Source organism: Mus caroli, unplaced genomic scaffold, assembly GCF_978045245.1.
Source record: "Mus caroli unplaced genomic scaffold, Mus_caroli_1 scaffold_4, whole genome shotgun sequence".
Taxonomy (NCBI): domain Eukaryota; kingdom Metazoa; phylum Chordata; class Mammalia; order Rodentia; family Muridae; genus Mus; species Mus caroli.
This window is the reverse complement of record NW_028227259.1, coordinates 8,322,058-8,340,603: the sequence shown is the minus strand read 5'-3', so window position 1 is coordinate 8,340,603 and position 18,546 is coordinate 8,322,058. Positions and strand designations below refer to the sequence as shown.

Here is an 18,546-nt window from a genome sequence, read left to right as displayed (position 1 = left end):
GATAGTGTCACTATGAAAAGAGAGGACACGAGCGAGCACAGGGAGTAACGAGGAGGACCCATTGCTTCAGCTTCACTGCAGAAACCACATCTCTGGCTCTTCTAGGGGAAAAAGGTCACTGGGATTGGCCCAATCCACCCAGAACATTAGCAGTAGCAACTAAAGACAACACATGTATACCTGGTGAGCCAGTCTTTGACTCCTATTTGTCTGCTCAACAGAAATGTGTTGCAATGTGCTTAGAAGCATATACATGGCTGTTCATGGTAACTTGTATACTTTTCTGCTAGCGTGTTGTGTTTTGGAAAAGCTTAGCACACATACATACATAGGCACACACACATGCACATACACACATGCAAAGGCACACTCACAGGCACACATGCATACATGTACACATATGTTCATAGGCACATGCACATACATATGCTCGTGCACACATATGCACAGGCATGTGCACAAGCCCAGCTATTAGAGAAGTTCCTCTATTTATCCAGTCCAGGTCTCAGCACCAGCCAAGCAGAGGTGGATTCAGTTCACCTTCTCAAGTACTAAGAATCACTTTGTGGTCTGTCACTGCCGCAGTTCCTCCCCTTCCTATCTGTGTCCGAACACCTAACAAGAAACAACTTAGGAGAGGAAAGCTTCCTTTGGGCTTATAGTCTGAGGACATCTAGTCTATCCTGGTTAGGAAGGTGGGTGGCAGGTCACTCAGTGAAACCAGAGTCTGTGACAGCTGTTGGCTCACATTTCAGTGGAGGCAACCCTGGGGCCTAAGCAGACAGGGCTATAGATACCTCAATGCCTACCACACTTCATCTTCAGACACCCACTTCCTCCAGCAAGGTCCTATCTCCCAAAGATTCCACAACCTTCCAAAACAGTGGCTACCAGCCAGAAACTAGACATTCAAACACATGAGCCTGTGGTGGACATTTGTCACCCAAAGAGTAGCAGTCGCAAATATGCTCAAAGCAAATTTAAGAAGGTAAGCATGTGCAGAGCCATGTAAAACCTCATAATTTTATCTCTTTAGCCTTGAAAATATCTTTGTTAAATAGATCTTTTTTCTTTTATCAAAAGAAAACCCTGTATTCAAGCTCAAAATACAATTAATTTGGTAACTGCTTTGATAATGCCACCTTAAAACAGTGTCATTCAACCTATGGTGACACTGAATAGCATTGGCCTGTGGTGACACTGTATAGCATTGGCCTATGGTGGCACTGTATAGCATTGGCCTGTGGTGGCACTGTGTAGCATTGGCCTGTGGTGGCACTGTGTAGCATTGGCCTGTGGTGGCACTGTATAGCATTGGCCTATGGTGGCACTGTATAGCATTGGCCTGTGGTGGCACTGTGTAGCATTGGCCTGTGGTGGCACTGTGTAGCATTGGCCTGTGGTGGCACTGTGTAGCATTGGCCTGTGGTGGCATTGTGTAGCATTTGTGAATGAAGATTCCTGGAAAGAAGCTGTGTCTGCCGAGGCTGACTGACTGGAGCTTCAGTAACATGGAAAGGTTGGGGTGTTGCAAGTCCAGAGATCAATTACAGTCTCTCTTGGGCTGTCTTAGCCCCATAAAGAGCCATCCCTTGCCCCCCTCTGTGTCAGACCTAACATCCTGATAAACAAATAAAATCGTGATCACTGTATTAACTTAACAAAATCCTATTCTCCACCAATCAACAGGCCATCAGATAGCGTCTGAAGCCTAAGGCTGAGAATTCTGATGGTTCCCACCAGTGCACTTGAATAGCGGCTTGAGGTGACCCTGCTTCTGTTACTGTATAGACATTAGTAAATTGCTTTCACATTAGAACACTGATTTGAAGGGAACCCAAATCTGTGCTTCTGGGCCAAAATCACTAGCATTTGGCTTCAGAATAAATGATCTCTTTCTCCCTTTGAGGTAAGAGCTGTGTTTTGGGGGTAAACACATTTAACCTTACAAGTGATAAAGAAAATGCAAATTAAAAATACAAAGTGCCTTGTTTAATGCCAAACTGACTAAAACTTGGGGTATATTTATGACAATAGTAAGTACATGTTGATAGTTAAGAATACACTTTGTGGAACATTGTCCTCCTTAGAGTTCCATTGCTGTGAAGAGTCACCATGACCAAGGCAACTCTTACAAAGGACAACATTTAATTGGGGCTGGCATACAGGTTCAGAGGGTCAGTCCATGTCATCATGGCAGGAAGCATGGCAGTGTGCAGGCAGACCTGGTGCTGGAGAAGGAGCTGAGGGTTCTATATCCTGATCCTCAGGCAGCAAGCAGGAGACTATGTTCCACACGGGGCATAGCTTGAGCATAGGAGACCTCAAAGCCCACCTCCCCAGTGACACACTTCCTCCAGCAAGGCCACTCCTACTCCAACAAGGCCACACCTTCTAATGGTGCCATTCCCTAAGGCCAAGCATTCAAACACATGAGTCTATGGAGGCCATACCTATACAAACCACCACAAATGTGGATGGTCTTAAAATTACCTACATTCCTTATGACACATGCACAGATATGGCCATAAGGATTTTTTTAATTGGATATTTTATTTACATTTCAAATGTTATCCCCTTTCCCGGTCCTTCCCTCCCCCCAGAAACCACATATCTCTTCCCCCTTCCCCCTGCTTCTATGAGGGTGTTCCCCCACCCACCCACTCCTGCCTTGCCACCCTGACATTCCTCTACACTGGGGCATCGGGCCTTCCCAGGACCAAGGGCTTCTGCTACATATGTGGCTGGAGCCATGGGTCCCTCCATGTGTATTCTTTGGTTGGGGTGGTTTAGTCCCTGGGAGCTCTAGGGAGTCTGGTTGGTTGATATTGTTATTCTTCCTATGGGGTTGCAAACCCTTTCAGTTCCTTCAATCCCTTCTCCAACTCCTCCATTGGGGACCCATAATCAGTTCCATGTTTGGCTGAGTGCATCCACATCTGTATTGGTCAGGCTCTGGCAAAGCCTCTTAGGAGACAGCTATATCAGGCTCCTGTCAGCAGGCACTTGGCATCCACAACAGTTTCTGGGTTTGGTGACTGTATATGGGATGGATTCAGTCTCTGGATGGGTCTTTTCTTCAGTTTCTACTCCACACTCCTGTGAATATTCTGTTCCCCCTTATAAGAAGGACCAAAGCATCCACACTTTGGTCTTCCTTCTTCTTGAGCTTCATGTGCTCTGTAAATTGTATCTTGAGTATTCCTAGCTTTTGGGCTAATACCTACTTATCAGTGAGTGCATACCATGTGTGTTCTTTTGTGACTGGGTTACCTCACTCAAAATGATATTTACTAGTTTCATCCATTTGCCAAAGAATTTCATGAATTCATTGTTTTTAATAGCTGAGTAGTACTCCATTGTGTAAATGCACCACATTTTCTGTATCCATTCCTCTGTTGAGGGACAACTGGGTTCTCTCCAGCTTCTGGCTATTATAAATAAGGCTGCTATGAACATACTGGAGCATGTGTCCTTGTTATATGTCGGAACATCTTTTGGGTATATGCCCAGGAGTGGCATAGGTGGGTCCTCAGGTAATACTATGTTCAATTTTCTGAGGAAACACAAGACTGATTTCCAGAGTGGTTGTACCAGCTTGCAATCCCACCAAAAATGGAAGAGTGTTGCTCTTTCTCCACATCCTCGCCAGCATCTGCTGTCACCTGAGTTTTTGATTTTAGCCATTCTGACTGGTGTGAGGTGGAATCTCAGGGTTGTTTTGATTTGCATTTCCCTGATGACTAAGGATGTTAAACATTTCTTTAGGTGCTTCTCAGCCTCAGTTGAGAATTCTTTGTTTAGCTCTGTACCCCATTTTTAATAGGGTTACTTGGTTCTCTGGAGTCTAACTTCTTGAGTTCTTTGTATATATTGGATATTAGCCAGCTATCGGATGTAGAGTTGGTAAAGATTTTTTCCCAATCTGTTGGTTGCCATTTTGTCCTATTGACAGTATCCTTTGCCTTACAGAAACTTAAGGACTTTCATCACAGGCTAATGAATGGTTAAGTGAACAAACAAACAAACAAACAAAAAGTTACAGAACACAAGGTAGCTACTAATGTTACCACTGAATATTTGTGTGCTTTACAGGATAATGAACGAATGGTGTGCATGCTGTTCCATACATTGCAGTTTAAAGGAGTGTACATGCATGTGGAGAGAATACCAGAAAGCTATGCCAGGAGATGCTGGTAGAATCTGTTATCTGAGTGGTAAAATTTCAAGTAGTCTAAAAATATTTTTCTTTATATATTTTCAAATTTTTATGCATCTGATAAGAAAAGACTCACTTGAGTAAAGCTGTTATGCAAGCCTAGCAAATCTGGGTTCAACCTCTGGGACCCATGCGGTGGAAAGAGAGGGCTGATTTCACCAAGTTATCCTTGGACACACACATACACACACACACACTTTTAAATATGATTAGAAGTCAAAATGTTTATAACTTTAAAATAATAATTTAAATGGCAAGGCAAGGCTAGAAACTTGCCCAGGCTAGTCACAGGAGCAGCAGTCTCTGCATGATTGGGCACTGCCTGCGAGGGGAAACTTTTTCGTGAAGAAGCTAAGTGGACACAACAGGTAGGTGCATAGACAAATCCTGGTCTTCCTCACAAGAGCTGTCTCATTTGATGTACCTAAACTGCTTATCCAATCCCCAATGAATGAAGAATATTTCTAAACATATGGAATGGAATTTACTTTCCACTGAAGTTCTCCAGTATATATTTTTTCTAACATGTATGGCAACAATCCTTTCTCAATACCCTTTTTGGCCGTAGTGGCCACATTTACTCAGCAGACACTTGGCAAACACCAGTGGAAACCACTCAGGTGTAAGTCCCTGTTCAAGATCTTTTGATCTTTTTGTTTTATTGGGATATTTCTTTTTGGTTATATATTCACATATAACTCCCTAGAGCAAAATTCCAAACATAGGAAACATATTCCAGTTCCCACAACAGTCCTGGTTGATTCTTCTATTATTGTTAACTTGGCACAAGCTAGAGTAATCTGAGAAAAGAGACTCACAGTTAAGAAAATGCCTCACCGGGTGTGGTGGCACACACCTTTAATCCCAGCACTCAGGAGGCAGAGGCAGGCAGATTTCTGAGTTTGAGGCCAGCCTGGTCTACAGAGTGAGTTCTAGGACAGCCAGAGCTATACAGAGAAACCCTGTCTCGAAAAACCAAAAACCAAAAACCAAAAAAAGAAAAGAAAAGAAAGGAAGAAAGAAAGTGCCTCTAAAAGATTGGGCAGTAGGCCAGCTTGTGGGGCATTTTCTTAATTCAGTGATTGATAGGGGGAGGCCCCAGCTCATCGTGGGTACTGCCATTCCTGGACTAGTAGTCTGGGTTCTATAAGACAGCAGACTGAGCAAGCCATGAGGAGCAAGCCAGTAAGCAGCATCCCTCCATGGCCTCTGCATCAGCTCTTGCCTCTAAGTTCCTGCTCTGGCTTCCCTCAGTGATGAACTGTGCTGTGACTCTATAGGCTAAGATAAACCCTTCTTTCCCAAAGTTGCTTTGCTTATGGTGTTTTATCATAGCAATAGAAACCCTAAGACAACGACAGAAGCTCCTCCTCACAGGGAAACAGTGGGTTACCAGATTCCTTCTTTGAAATTAAGCTGAGGTGGCAGATATGCAGGCCTACCCCTGAGGGTTAGAGCAGCTGCTCAGAAGCACCGGCATGAAGCCTGTGTTCTTTACTAAGCTACATTGCTACTCCCCCTTGAAGTCTGTACTTGGTGAGTGCTCCCTTCTCACTCCCAGAAGTCAGAATGGGGCTTGGGTTCAATTGCCCAGTTCCTAGTCCCTGACATCAAGAATTAAATCTTTTTTGGATTCCCAACCAAATAGAAGTAGATAAAGGACAAATAAAAGAAACAAATACTTGTGATTTGAAGTTTACAAAACAAGGAAAGTTAGAGTTTCATTCTTGTGTGTATGTGTATGAGTGTGTACATCATGTATGCATTCATACATGTGCTCATAATGTGAACATGTGTGCATGTACATGTTATCCATGCATGTGTGTGAATTTGTGTTCATGCTGTGCACATGTGTGTGCATATGTGTGCATATATGAATGTGTACATTTGTGTTTGTGTATGCACCTGTGGACATGTTCACATGTGTGTGTGTGTGTGTGTGTATGTGCATGTGCACATGTGTGTGATCGTGGAGTCCAGAGGTCAGTCTTGAGTATCATTCTTCATCAGCTGTCTGCTTTGGTTTTTTGAGCCTTACTGGTCTGGTGCTCATCTTGTAGATTGGTTACTTGTGACGAGGCTAGCTAGGCTGGCTGCCCAGCAAGTCCCAGGGATCCTCTCTCCCTGACTCCCACTGGTAGGGGATTACAAGTGAAGCCTTTTAGCACCTCTGCGTTTGGTTTGGTTTGGTTTTTAATCTTGGTTCTGAGGATTGAAGTCAGGTCAGCACACTTGCAAGGCTCTCTGAGTGAGCTTTCTTCCCAACCCAAGAGTCTTATTCTTACACATTCAGACCAAATGTAAATAGCAACTGAGGCCACACAGGCAATGCATTAGATGAGATCACTGTCTGTATAATCACACATACATAAGAACATTATCAAACAGAGGCCAGGTTGCAAAGGAAGATGCAATCATGCCCCGTCTCAAAGGGAAACGGCTGACTCAGCTCCAGTTCACTGCTACCATAGTGGAGTGCACCCCCTACAATGTGAATATCTCTAGCCTTTGTGCTTATTTTTAAATCTAGGTGTGTGTGTGTGTGTGTGTGTGTGTGTGTGTGTGTGTGTGTGTGAAAACCCTACAATTTTAAACATTAGCTCAATTTTCAATGACAGATCAGGTATGTTTGGCAGTAGAACACAGAATCTTACTTACTTGGACTCCACTGTATCTGCAAATAACTGCCTATTGAGGGTGTGTGTGTGTGTGTGTGTGTGTGTGTAGATGTGTGTAGACGTGTGTATGTGTATGTATGAGTATATATGGGAATGAGTTTGTTCATGTGTGTACATGGGGCAGCATGAATGTGTTTGTGTGTGTGCATAGACAAGTTAATGTGTGTTGTGGCCACAATATGCACCTACACAGCAACATAAGGCCTACTGTGGGAGACTGTTTAAGGTGAGATACAGGAAAAGTGCTAAAACACTTACAGTTAGCAAGTTTGGCTGGGGGAATTTTTTGAGCACACAACTTTCTCTCTGTACTTAGAAATACTTTTCTCTGTGGTAGGAGGGTCTATGTTTCCTAGGGTCTGATCTGAGGTAGTGTTTCACCCTCCCACAGATGAGACACTATCCTCTTTGATGAGATTATGTCAAAGGGACAGCTCCCAGACCTGGGAGAAAGACATTCCTAGGCTGTAAAACCATAACAAAGCCTTTAAAAGCAGCTGCTCTCAAAGGAAAGCAGAGAAAGAATGTACAATTCCTATAGTCCCAGGTTTTCTTAATAAGTACTTTAGAGACATCAGATGGCCAAGGTCAAAAAGCTATCAGAAATCCAGCCACAATGAGGAAAACAAGGGTACTTCCAGCTTAAGTCCTGGTTGGTACTGATGCACGTCTGCACGCTGGTTCACGGAAGTGTCATTCTGTACATTTATTTCAACCTTAGACAAGTCTTCTCTTCTCACCTCTCATACCTAGAACACTAGGAAGTCATGTTCAGGGAACAGTGCAGCTGCATAAGAATTCCTTACCCCGTGGTGTCCACCTCCAGGTGCTTATCACGTGACGTACACCATAGGCTTCTAGGCAAGACTGGCCGGTTTATTCTACCACTTGGAACTTTGGTAAATGGGCACAAAACCCTCACAAGGGATCCACTGTATGAAGAGTGATGTCTCACCTAACACAAAAACAGCTCAATCATTGGCAACTACAGCTAGCTGGTTGTGGTTAGACATTTATTTTAGCCAGCTCTCACCTGTGTGGCATTATAAAGAACATAGGATACTACCAAAGACATCAATATTGAGACATACACAGAGACATGGGAGAAAATCAGCCACAGCAAGGATAGCTTAAGTCTATGGAAACTATGGATAGCAGAAGGAACTGTGGAAGAGATAGCGAGTGCATCTGAATGCCATACCTTTCACATGACTGCCTGCCCAACTTCCCCAATCCCTGTCCCTTCCTCTTCAAACAGTTTCCCACCCGAATCTCACATCTTTGTAATATTTAGGATATGTATGTAATGCAGTTTTAAACATTTACGGTCCTTGGTGTGGGACTTCTATTTCTCACATTTATTGCTTGTAGCATTTTACACAGAGAAAAGCCCACGGGGGACCTAACTGCCTTGTCAGGAATCCTGTGTATCCCACCCCATTTGTTTGTATCTTAGTGGCTCTATAAAGTTTTGGAGATTTGGACTCTGCCCTCAAACTGTTCTCAGAAGTGGTCCGTTTCATCATCCAATGAGCTCTGCCTGTTTGTTGATGTGACGCGCCTGTGGACAGAAGCCAGGCGCCTATAGTAGCAATCCTGGAGAAAATTGAAGCAGCTGTGGCCATGTAATTTAAAACCTCAGCAGAGTGTTCTGTGCTCCACGCACAGCATTAGTGCAACATGAGGGCTGGATGCAGCTGGCTCTCGGAAGGACGTCCTCGCCTGCTGCAGGACAGAGAAGACTGAGACTGGGAGGCAAACCTGGGTGCAGCCGGAAAGGTCCAGATAGATGAGCTTGTGGCATCCGTTCCCCAAGTTCAGGTACTGTAAGCCTTTGTCGGTGAACTTTCGGCAGTAAGCCAGACTCAGGTTCTGTAAGTTGTGGAAGTACCTGGGGTGGTGGGGCAGAGAGGGGAGGAAGGAGAGTCAAATACTTAGCTTTTCTCAAGTCTTTCTTGAGCCACTACGACAAAGAGACTGAAAGCTGTATTCATCCTGCACTCTGCTTGCAGATGTTCGGCAGTTTAACAGCTGCAGTCTCTCTTGCTGTTACGTGAAGTGGGGGTCAGTGATAGAGAAGATAATGCATGGCTGCATGTCAAAGGGAAAGAAAGGATATCTGGGAGGATTCCATGAAACTTGATGGGATAACACTTTTCTTGGCTGGGGGTGGGAGGAGTCTTGCACGCATACTATTTGAAAGTCTGTTGCTGAAACCCAAGTTAGAGTTTACTCTCGAGTTTTTAGCTCTTACCTTTGCCAAACTACTACATGAACTGTTGAGAAAGATAAACATTTCATAAACATTTTATGGAAAGTAGCTGTTCCATCATGGTGAGGAATCAGGGCAGAAAGAAGACAAAACCTTACACAGCAAGCTAAGTGGGCAACACTTGAGACAAATAAAAATGGGTCTGATTTAAAAAATGATTTAAAAGCCAGAGATTTCAATGTGCACGGCTTTGTGAGTAATGATGTCCTTAGGATAATTAAAAATAACGGTCCAGGCTGATATGCACTCAGGACTTAAACATAGGCTAAGAATATCGAGTAGCTAAGTGGGCAACACTTGAGACAAATAAAAATTACACAGGAGGCTGTCAATCTCACTGGAGTTGGAACAGGAAAGATGCCATTACCACAATGACCAAAATGAGAGCTTCCAGAAGAAAGGGGACCGGGCGGGGATGGGGGGTTTAGGATGAGTCTGTTCCACCACATAAGGGCTGGCATTTTCAGGACACTCTGTGGACAAGCTTCTAAGCCCTCCTCAGCATGGCATTCTTTAAAAGTGTAAGGATTCTTGCTGCCTGCTCGTGCAATAACTACCAATATGCTCTTAGTCTGGAGTCTGCAACAGCGTAGCGGCCAACGAGTACTCTAGGAGGAGGGAGAGAATGCCCCTCTGCCTCTCCTGATGCTCGCAAAGCAAGTTTATCTCTACATAAATGCGAAATAAGATATGCAAACATTGCCCATAGGTTGGATTTAGCCCTAAAATCGAAACTCAAGTCTATATGATTTAATGGCTCTATTCTGAGGTGAATTCCTGACTGAGAACACACATTCCCCCCTGGGAATAGCTGTGTGCATGAGATTCAACAGAAGAGCCAAAGCAGCTTTTGGACCACAGTGGCAGTGGGCTGGACCTGGAAAGAGAGAACTCTCTAGCATCCAAAGACACACCCCTCTCCTCAGCCCCCTAGTGAACTGAGAAATGCTTTCTCTTTCTCTCCTCTCTCTCTCTCTCTGTCTGTCTCTCGCTGAGCTTGGGGTGTCATTTCTCATAACATTGCTTTAATGTAGAGATAGAGGGTTGTGAGGCAGACAGTACACACCATGAAAAATACACAACAAGAATTTGGACTCTTACCAAACTGAGTTATAATCAGAGTCTTAATGCTTTTACTATAGCTTCCCAATCCCAGTGAGGATTGCTTTCCTGGCTGCCAAGTGAAGACAATAGTCTTTTGTTTAGGAGTTCCCCTTTTGACAAGCCCTTAGCAAACTCTGGAGCTTAAGGCTTTTCTGACCTTCAGTTTTCTTATCTGTCATGGATTTGATCCCATCTGCTCTTGCCTTTGAGAAATGTGAAAAATTAAATGAGTATTCAGATCTAATAGAATTATCAGGAAGGTGATTTTCGATCATTGAAAACAGCAGAGGCACAGCAGACTTAGAGAGTTTATGCCTTATTATTACTGCTACTGCTACCACCAAACTAACAATATACTGCCCTTTTAAGTGTGTGTGTGTGTGTGTGTGTGTGTGCACCCCTGCCTGTCTGTCTGTGTGTGCAAACATGCATGTCTGTTTGTATGTCAGTGTGTGTTTATTTGTATGTATGCATACATGTCTGTGTGTGTACTCACTTGCACACATCCCTGCAGCTCACACATGCCAGAGGACAGCCTCAACTGTGATTCCTAAGATGATGTCCACCTTGTTTTTTGAGACATGACATTGGCAAGCATGTTAGCCAACTGGGCAGCAAGCCCAGGGATTGCCTCTCTGCCTCCCTAGGATTACAAAGTCAAGGACCACAACTGGCTTTTTTCTTTTTTACATAGTTTCTGACAGCTTAAACTCAGGTCTTAGGCTTGCAAAATAAGCACTTTATCAACTGAGCTATTATCCCAGGCCAACATTGCCATTGTTTTTATGGAGTTTGCACTGTCTGTTTTCATTTAATGAAGTAGTCCTTGTCTGGCTAGAGTTTGAAGATCATCACATGAGGTCTATACCTTGCCTGAACTTATCATTCTACCTGCTTAAATCCATATGATCAGCTAGTAAGTCTCAAAAATGAGAATTAAGTAAGGGACTTACTTAACTATTTTTTATAATGCAGATACTCTTGCTACTCTATAAGGTCTATAGATCCTTTTAGCATAATATTTTAAAAATATTTTACCTGTGTGTGTGTCTGTCTGTCTGTAATTGCCTCAGCACTCAAGTGGAGGTCAGAGGACAACTTTCAGGAGCTGGCTCTTTCTTCCTACCAATGAGGGTCCCCAGGACTGAACTCAGGTGGCACAGGTATCTTTGCTTACTGAGCCATCCCTTATGTCCCCCTGTACTTCAGTTAAAGCTTAGCTGAAAACACCATCAAAACCCATAAACAGGAGCTGGGGAGATGGTGAAGAGCAGTTGCTGTTCTTCCAGAGGAGTGCAGCTCAGTTCCCAGCAGCTGTGTCAAGTAGCACACAGCCATCTGTAACTTGGGCTCTTGGGGGTGGTGGGGAAGTCATATTCCTCTGGCCTCTGAGGGCACCTGCACTCGCATTCTTACATCCATATGCAGACACTCAGACACACACACACCCCTCATAGACACCTGAATTCTTTCTCTTTATGAGCAGGGACCTGGCTGCCAAGAAGGAGGTAGTTAGACTGAACAGCTCCCAACAGTATGGTCAGAAGGTTTTGTGCAGTGTAGTGGATCACTATGGGATGAATATGTGCGTACTTCCCCTGGGATACAGGAAAAGGAGAAATCACTGGTCGTCTGGGATGCCATGACTTAACCAGGCCAAGAATTAGGCAGGAAAAGAAGGGCTTCCCCACTACAAGCATGCAGAATGAAATCACCAGAGGTCAGGGCTTCTCTTGGGCAACCCATGCAGGTCTGTTTAACTAGGTTAATGGAGGAAGAGAGATCAGAGGCAGAACAGACAGGAAGTTGGGCACAGAAAGACCGAGAGCACTGCCAATGCTATGTAACAGAAGGGAAGGATTATATTCAGAATACAGTATGAGGCAGAGCTGTCCCCACCCGTGAAAAGGCTCAGCAGGTAAAGGCATTCTTGCCTGCAAAGCCTGACAACCCGACTTCTAGCCTGATGAGTCACTTGGTGGGAGGAGAGATCTGAGCCCCTCAAGTTGTGCTAATATCCACAGGCACATTCGCACATGTGGCAGTGCACTACGTTGGCAATGCGGCGGCACACGTGGTACATGCTCTCACCCAAAGAAGTTAGAAAAAAATACTCAAATAAAAACCAGCATCAATGTTGACAAAAAGGGCAAAGATCATTTTTTTTCTTTGGAAGGAAGTACTCAAGGCAACAAAGAGGGGTGAGGAACAGCAACAGCAAGCTCTTCTCCTATTTATAGCTTCAAGAAGAATTTTGCTTACCCTCACATATTTGAAACACTAGGAAACACATCACAAATAGACAATCACTACGAAATGTATTTTTATCATAGATAAAAATTACTGTGATGGATAGGTTACCACGTATAATGGTTTGTTTATGTTCAACCCAGGAAGTGGCACTACTAGAAGGTATGGCCCTGTTGGGAGTAGGTGTGGGCTTTAAGACCCTCATCCTAGCTGCTAGGAAGTCAGTATTCTGCTAGCAGCCTTCAGATGAATATGTAGAACTCTCAGTTCCTCCTGTACCAAGTCTGCCTGGATGCTGCCATGTCCCCACCTTGATGAACCTCGTCTGAACCTGTAAGCCAACCCCAATTAAATGCTGTCCTTACAAGAGTTGCCTTGGTCATGGCGCCTGCTCACAGCAGTAAAACCCTAAGACACCGTGTATTTTTTCGTGCAACAAAAATCATCAGCACCCAGCAGAATTTATTCTAAATGTTCACCAAATGGGAAGAACTAGAAATTACAACCAAAATTCTTATTTGGAATTCAACGTTTCTATATTTCCCACTAAATTTTGTGTACATTTATAAAATAAATATTCCTAAAACATTATTTGATTTATAGCCATACCAATATGCTACGTTAACTAAGGGGAAAGGATCATTTTAATATGGGGTCAGCGAGAATGTTTTAAGTTTAAAAAGCAGAGGAGGGGTTCAACCATAGTGGCTCACATTTGTAATTCCTGTATATAGATGGCTGAGACAGGAAGACAACCAGAGCTTCAAGCAAGCCTGAGATATATAGTGAGTTCTAAGCACCCTAGGTTATACAGTTAGACCCACTTAAGTTAGAAAAAGAAAGAGAGAAGAAAAGAAAGGAAGAAGAGAGAGAAAGAGAGAAAGAAAGAAAGAAAGAAAGAAAGAGAGAGAGAGAAAGACAACTTGTAAAGTGATATGAATTACTTCCAAATCATCTACTTATAAATTCAGATTTTAACATACAAATTTTATTTTATAATCTTTAAAAAGTAAATATTAAGCCGGGCGTGGTGGCGCACGCCTTTAATCCCAGCACTCGGGAGGCAGAGGCAGGCGGATTTCTGAGTTCGAGGCCAGCCTGGTCTACAAAGTGAGTTCCAGGACAGCCAGGGCTATACAGAGAAACCCTGTCTCGAAAAACCAAAACAAAAAACAAAAAAAAAAAACAAAAAAAAACCAAAAAAAAAAAAAAAAGTAAATATTAGTCTTAGGCACAAAAAAATAAACGTTTTAAAAATATTAGCTAATACATGGGCAGTGTCACATGCTTTCAGTTCAAGGCCAGCCTGAACAACAGTGTGAGCTGCAGGACAGCCTGGGTATCTTAGTCAGTGTTCTATTGCTATAGAGAGATGCAATGACCATGGCAACTTTTATACGGGAAACTATTTAATTGGGGCTGGCTTGGGCTTAGTTCATTATCATCATGGTGGGAAGCATGGCAGTGTGCAGGCAGACTTGGTGCTGGAGAAGGAGCTGAGAGGTCTACATCTGCACTGGCAGGCAGCAGGAAGAGACTGAGACTTACGTCCTGCCACAAGGCGCCACTCCCTATGGGCCCTATAGGGGCCATTTTTATTTATACGTCCACACAGGGCTACCTGGAGAAACAGGCTAACTTGAAAAAACAAAAATAAACTAGAAGCTAGCTACATACTACACATAAAACACAACTAAGGTTTAAGATGCAGGGATCGATAAAGAGATTCCACAAAATGCATACATAAACAAAGGAGAACAAAGGCAGGGGAGTTAGCAGCAGAGCTTTAAAGATTCAAGTTAAGATGGTAGTATGTGCCTGTAATCGCTGCACTCAGCAGGCTGAGGCAGGAGGATGGCAAGTTTGAGGGCAGCCTAGGCCAGCCATTGAAGGCCCATCTCCAAACAGCAACACAAATCACAAAGATACATTAACCAGGAAAATGAATATTATTTTATGTGGAAAAAATGCTGCGATCTATGAGAAAGCATGATACTTTATGCATAAGTTAAACTGCACGTAAGCTTGATTACAGTGAGCAACGCGTCACTGTCATATGATGACATGTCAAGTCTGTGTATACACGCACATTTACACGAGGAGGCTTGCTCTTTTAAACGAGCTTTCCTCTCCAAACACTCATGAGAGTGCAGAAACTAATGCCGAGCTGGTCTTTGAAGGAATCTGAATTCCAAAAGGCAGAAATAATTCAGTCCATATTTCGTCTACAATTAAAGACAGAAGTTTACTCATCGAAGCACCAACCACTTTAAACAAAGAATTCTCAAAAAGGAAATAAAATATGGACTGCTTGGTTTGGAAAATGGAAAAAGCACGGAACGAGTCTGATATGCTTTTCCCAAATTCCTATTTTTGAAATAAGTGTCTGGCTTTGCTTGTGCCAGTTTTAAGAGAAAAGTTTAAAAAGATATTTGCATCTCATATTCCAACCCAAAAAGAACCATGTAGTTAATAAAGTTAGAAAACACAGACAGGTTGCTAGTTATGAGGAGAACTTAAAAACTCATCTATGAATAACTTCCAACTTTTTTTCCGACCAAAATAAATTTTTACTAAGAGATTTATGAACTTTGAAAAACAGTAAAAGTCCTCTGTTCCTAAAAGGATGATTATATATAGATGATTATCTTATCCTTATTAATATAGTGATTAATATCTAACTAGTTCTCCAAAACTGTGCATAAATATCTTTACTGTCAATTTTTATATCTTACTATCCTACTGACGAAGATTAGGTAACATATGATTGACAGGTGCTAATACAAAATTGGTTATAGTTGATTCTAGGTAGCCAAGTGGTTCTCACAAAACACCTTCATTGGCTTTGGCAGATTCTGACAGCGGTAGCCCACCAGTGACCACTGCAGTTAAAGTGTGCGTGTACTTCCCCAGGTTACATTACACACTACACACATTGTTTTCAAACACTGCGCTACAGAGTTAGGCAAATTGAGCTGTGTGGCCAGACTGCACTCTGCTGACAATAACACAAGTGCTTGCATGGTTGAATCAGATCGTTTTAAGGAATTGAAAGAAAAAAATATTGCCTCAATTTTTGTGCTATTTCCAATGTGCTGGCTATAGGCATGGTAAACTTTCAAATTTCTTCTGCTTTCTAAATTGCCCTTTCCATCAGTTTAAATCAAAACAATTGTCAAAACAATAATTCAAATCTTGTCTTGTCATGTTAACCAATTTTCATGGTGTGGGACACTTCCTATCAGCCCCTTCCAATCTATTGGGGGTGGGTGGCTGAAAGAGAAGCTGGGCAGGGTACAATAGGCATGAAAACCCCAGAGATGTGGACAAAATTATATGTAAAGAGATACTAGGAATGAATGGGTTTTAAGTACTTATTGCCTGTCTAAAATGTTTAAATACATAAGGAAGAAGCACACAGAACTACAGTCAATAAATAATGTTGGATGATCAACTATTACAGATGGAGAATGTAAAACCTTGGCTGGACCACACAAAAGCAAGCTTTGGACCACAGGGGTCATGGTTTATAGATCTTCACTTTGGATCATTGCTGCTTTTTATCACTAAAATAAATTCTAAATGGACTATATGCTAAGTTTAAAAGGTACAGGGATAAAAAGTAAAGGGTTATTAAGTTCCTGGCTGGGTGAAGATTTAAAGCATCTGGAGGAATTTCAAAAGGAGAGTCTTGAAGAATTGACTAAAACAGGGAGCGCCATGCCACTTTTCTGAAGTTTTCCTGTTTGTGGAAGATTATTAGAGTCAGACATAAAGAAATTGCCACCCAGAATTTTTTCTGTTTAAGCTTTTCCACATGTCTTATTGTTAGTTTTCAAAGGATCTCAAACAGTCATGGTCTCAAAAGTCTTTTACAATGGCTTGAGAAATGTTTTCCCAAAGTCAAATTTGAACATCTCCCTGGGATCAGATACAGTGCCTGATGAGTCTCTCCACAGTAAATACTGAATCAGATATATTTGTGTGAAGTTGAAGATTCTGCCCAATTTTATGCCCTTCTCCAGAGAAGGGTTGGCTAAGAAAGAGCAGCTACAACATCCTGGGCACATCAAAGTCAACAGACAGTCAAAACTCAGCAATGTAAGCTCCCTGGAGGTTGAGCCATCTCAGTGGGACACCCGGACACCTGAAGCATGGATGGACAGCAGTGTTCCCAGGTCAAGGAGGGGGCATGTTGGAGCTCTGTTAGAGAAAGGTCCCAGACACCAGAAAGGAAGTCGGGAGCCAGGCTCAAATGTCCAGGAAGAAGAGCAGAAAGAAACAGGAAGATCTACCTCAAGCTATTGGGTATACTCCTTCAAGAGTGACAAGACCACTGGCTGAGAGAGACCAGTGTCCAGCTGTACCTGCCAGGGAAGGAGAGTGCAGTTGCCAGCTCCAGGGCTGGAAAGCTGTCATCTGTTCCCTGGTCATGCTGCCATGGTTGGGTGCTGATGGGGAGTTATCTTTGAGGTCAACTAGAACAAGCCAAAGCCTAGAGGAACACAATATTGTCAATGGGATACAAATAACACAAGCAGCAACCATCAGAGGGCAGAGGAGCACGAGTTCGAGGCCAGCCTGGAGTACCTATGAGACCAGATTTCAAACAAACAGTCACAGGCATTACCTAGGCAGGAGTCGCATCGTCCTGTTGGTGATGGTTGTGTTGGATAGATTGAGATACAGGACCCCAGGACAGCCCTCAGAAATGTGTCTCATGGATTCATCCTACATAACAGAAGAAGGAGAAGCAGATGAAATCCTCACAGGCCTCATAATGGCTCTATTATCTCTCATCTCTCTTCCTGTCCCTGAAAAACATTCATACTCAACCTGCCCCTTCATATGCCTGATTACTACATCAAATAAAAAGTAGAAACTAGTCCTCCTGTTTGACGCTTCACTGCTCCCTAATTTCTTTAAAAATAAAATTTCAATACCTCACAATGACATTTCATTAAAGTCCTGGTATGTGACAGTGTGACTTTTGACTGTCCAGATATAGAAATGTGCTCACAAATTGGCCAGTTTTAAAGTTATTCTAAAGATTGGAATTGTAAATGCTCTCAACAGCTGGACTTCATTGAAAGCAAGGCCATGTTTAGCCCAGGCATGTCATCTGTCTGTGTGACTAAATTTCTGTGGTTCTGATACTGATACATTTAAAAAGCTGGACAAATTTTCACTGAATTTATGATAGCTCAGAGATGGTCTCAATATCTATATTTGAAAAGTAAAATGTAGACAATATATAAAGTGTACAGAGTGCACAAGAGCCAGTGTTGGGATTGGGGTTAGGGATCGAGAAGATCTCAGCATGTAAACGAAGGCTTCGGCTGGCATGAGACTTGAGAGCCAATGATGTCAAGCAATGGTCTTGAACTAAAGGTTAAAAAGGCCAGATGAGGCTCAAGTTTTGACTGCTATGAGCTACTTTGCATGCAAAATGTATAGTTACCATAATGGTGTATGCCTACAATTCCGGCTCTGGGAAGGCTGAGGCAGAAGGATCACCTTAAGTTAACTGCCAACCTAGGCTACATAATGAGTTTTGGTCCAGCTTGGGCTACAGGGGGAGACCCTGTCAAAACCAGAGAGGGGAAAAGAGGGGAGGAGATAGGGGAGGAGAAGCAGAGTTAGCAACAGGTTTTTATTTATCCAATGATGTTTGATAGTATCCCTGAGATAACACCAGGTATCAGCGAGGTCTGAATAAGTGAGCTTTAGAGCATTTCAACACAGTCTATCCTGAAGAGGATAGCCCACCACAGGCATGTATCTGGAGGAGGTGAGTCCTCACTAGCTCGGAGAATTAGGATGTGCAGAACTGAGATACCACTAGGGATGGCAAACTTGATTTTCAGGGGCAGCAAGGTCAGTTTGATAGCCCATTCTTCATGATTTCCTAGGATATGTGAGTTTTTACTATAACAAAATCCTGGGGTATGGTGGTCAGTGGTAGGCCACTCAGTGGGTGACTTATTGGGCAGCAAATCCTGTCTTAAATAAGACAAAGGGGC

The 18,546-nt window shown here is 43.0% G+C and overlaps 2 protein-coding genes across 3 annotated transcripts in view; one reads left to right on the top strand and one right to left on the bottom strand.

Moving 5' to 3' along the window:
* The window catches only part of Fbxl13 (F-box and leucine rich repeat protein 13), a 159,340-nt gene that overhangs the window by 50,287 nt on the left and 90,507 nt on the right, over nucleotides 1–18,546 (bottom strand). For both annotated transcript variants that reach the window (XM_021163601.2, XM_021163602.2), the window contains exons 11-12: nucleotides 17,154–17,254; nucleotides 8,659–8,788 (exon numbers count right to left, since the gene is read on the bottom strand). In XM_021163601.2, the coding sequence (XP_021019260.1) occupies nucleotides 8,659–8,788; nucleotides 17,154–17,254 (231 nt within the window). The remainder of the gene's footprint in view (nucleotides 1–8,658; nucleotides 8,789–17,153; nucleotides 17,255–18,546) is intronic.
* Lrrc17 (leucine rich repeat containing 17) overlaps nucleotides 7,910–18,546 on the top strand; it is a 32,358-nt gene continuing 21,721 nt past the window's right edge. The window contains exon 1 of the mRNA XM_021163603.3: nucleotides 7,910–8,718. The gene's annotated coding sequence lies outside the window, so the exon portion shown is untranslated. The remainder of the gene's footprint in view (nucleotides 8,719–18,546) is intronic.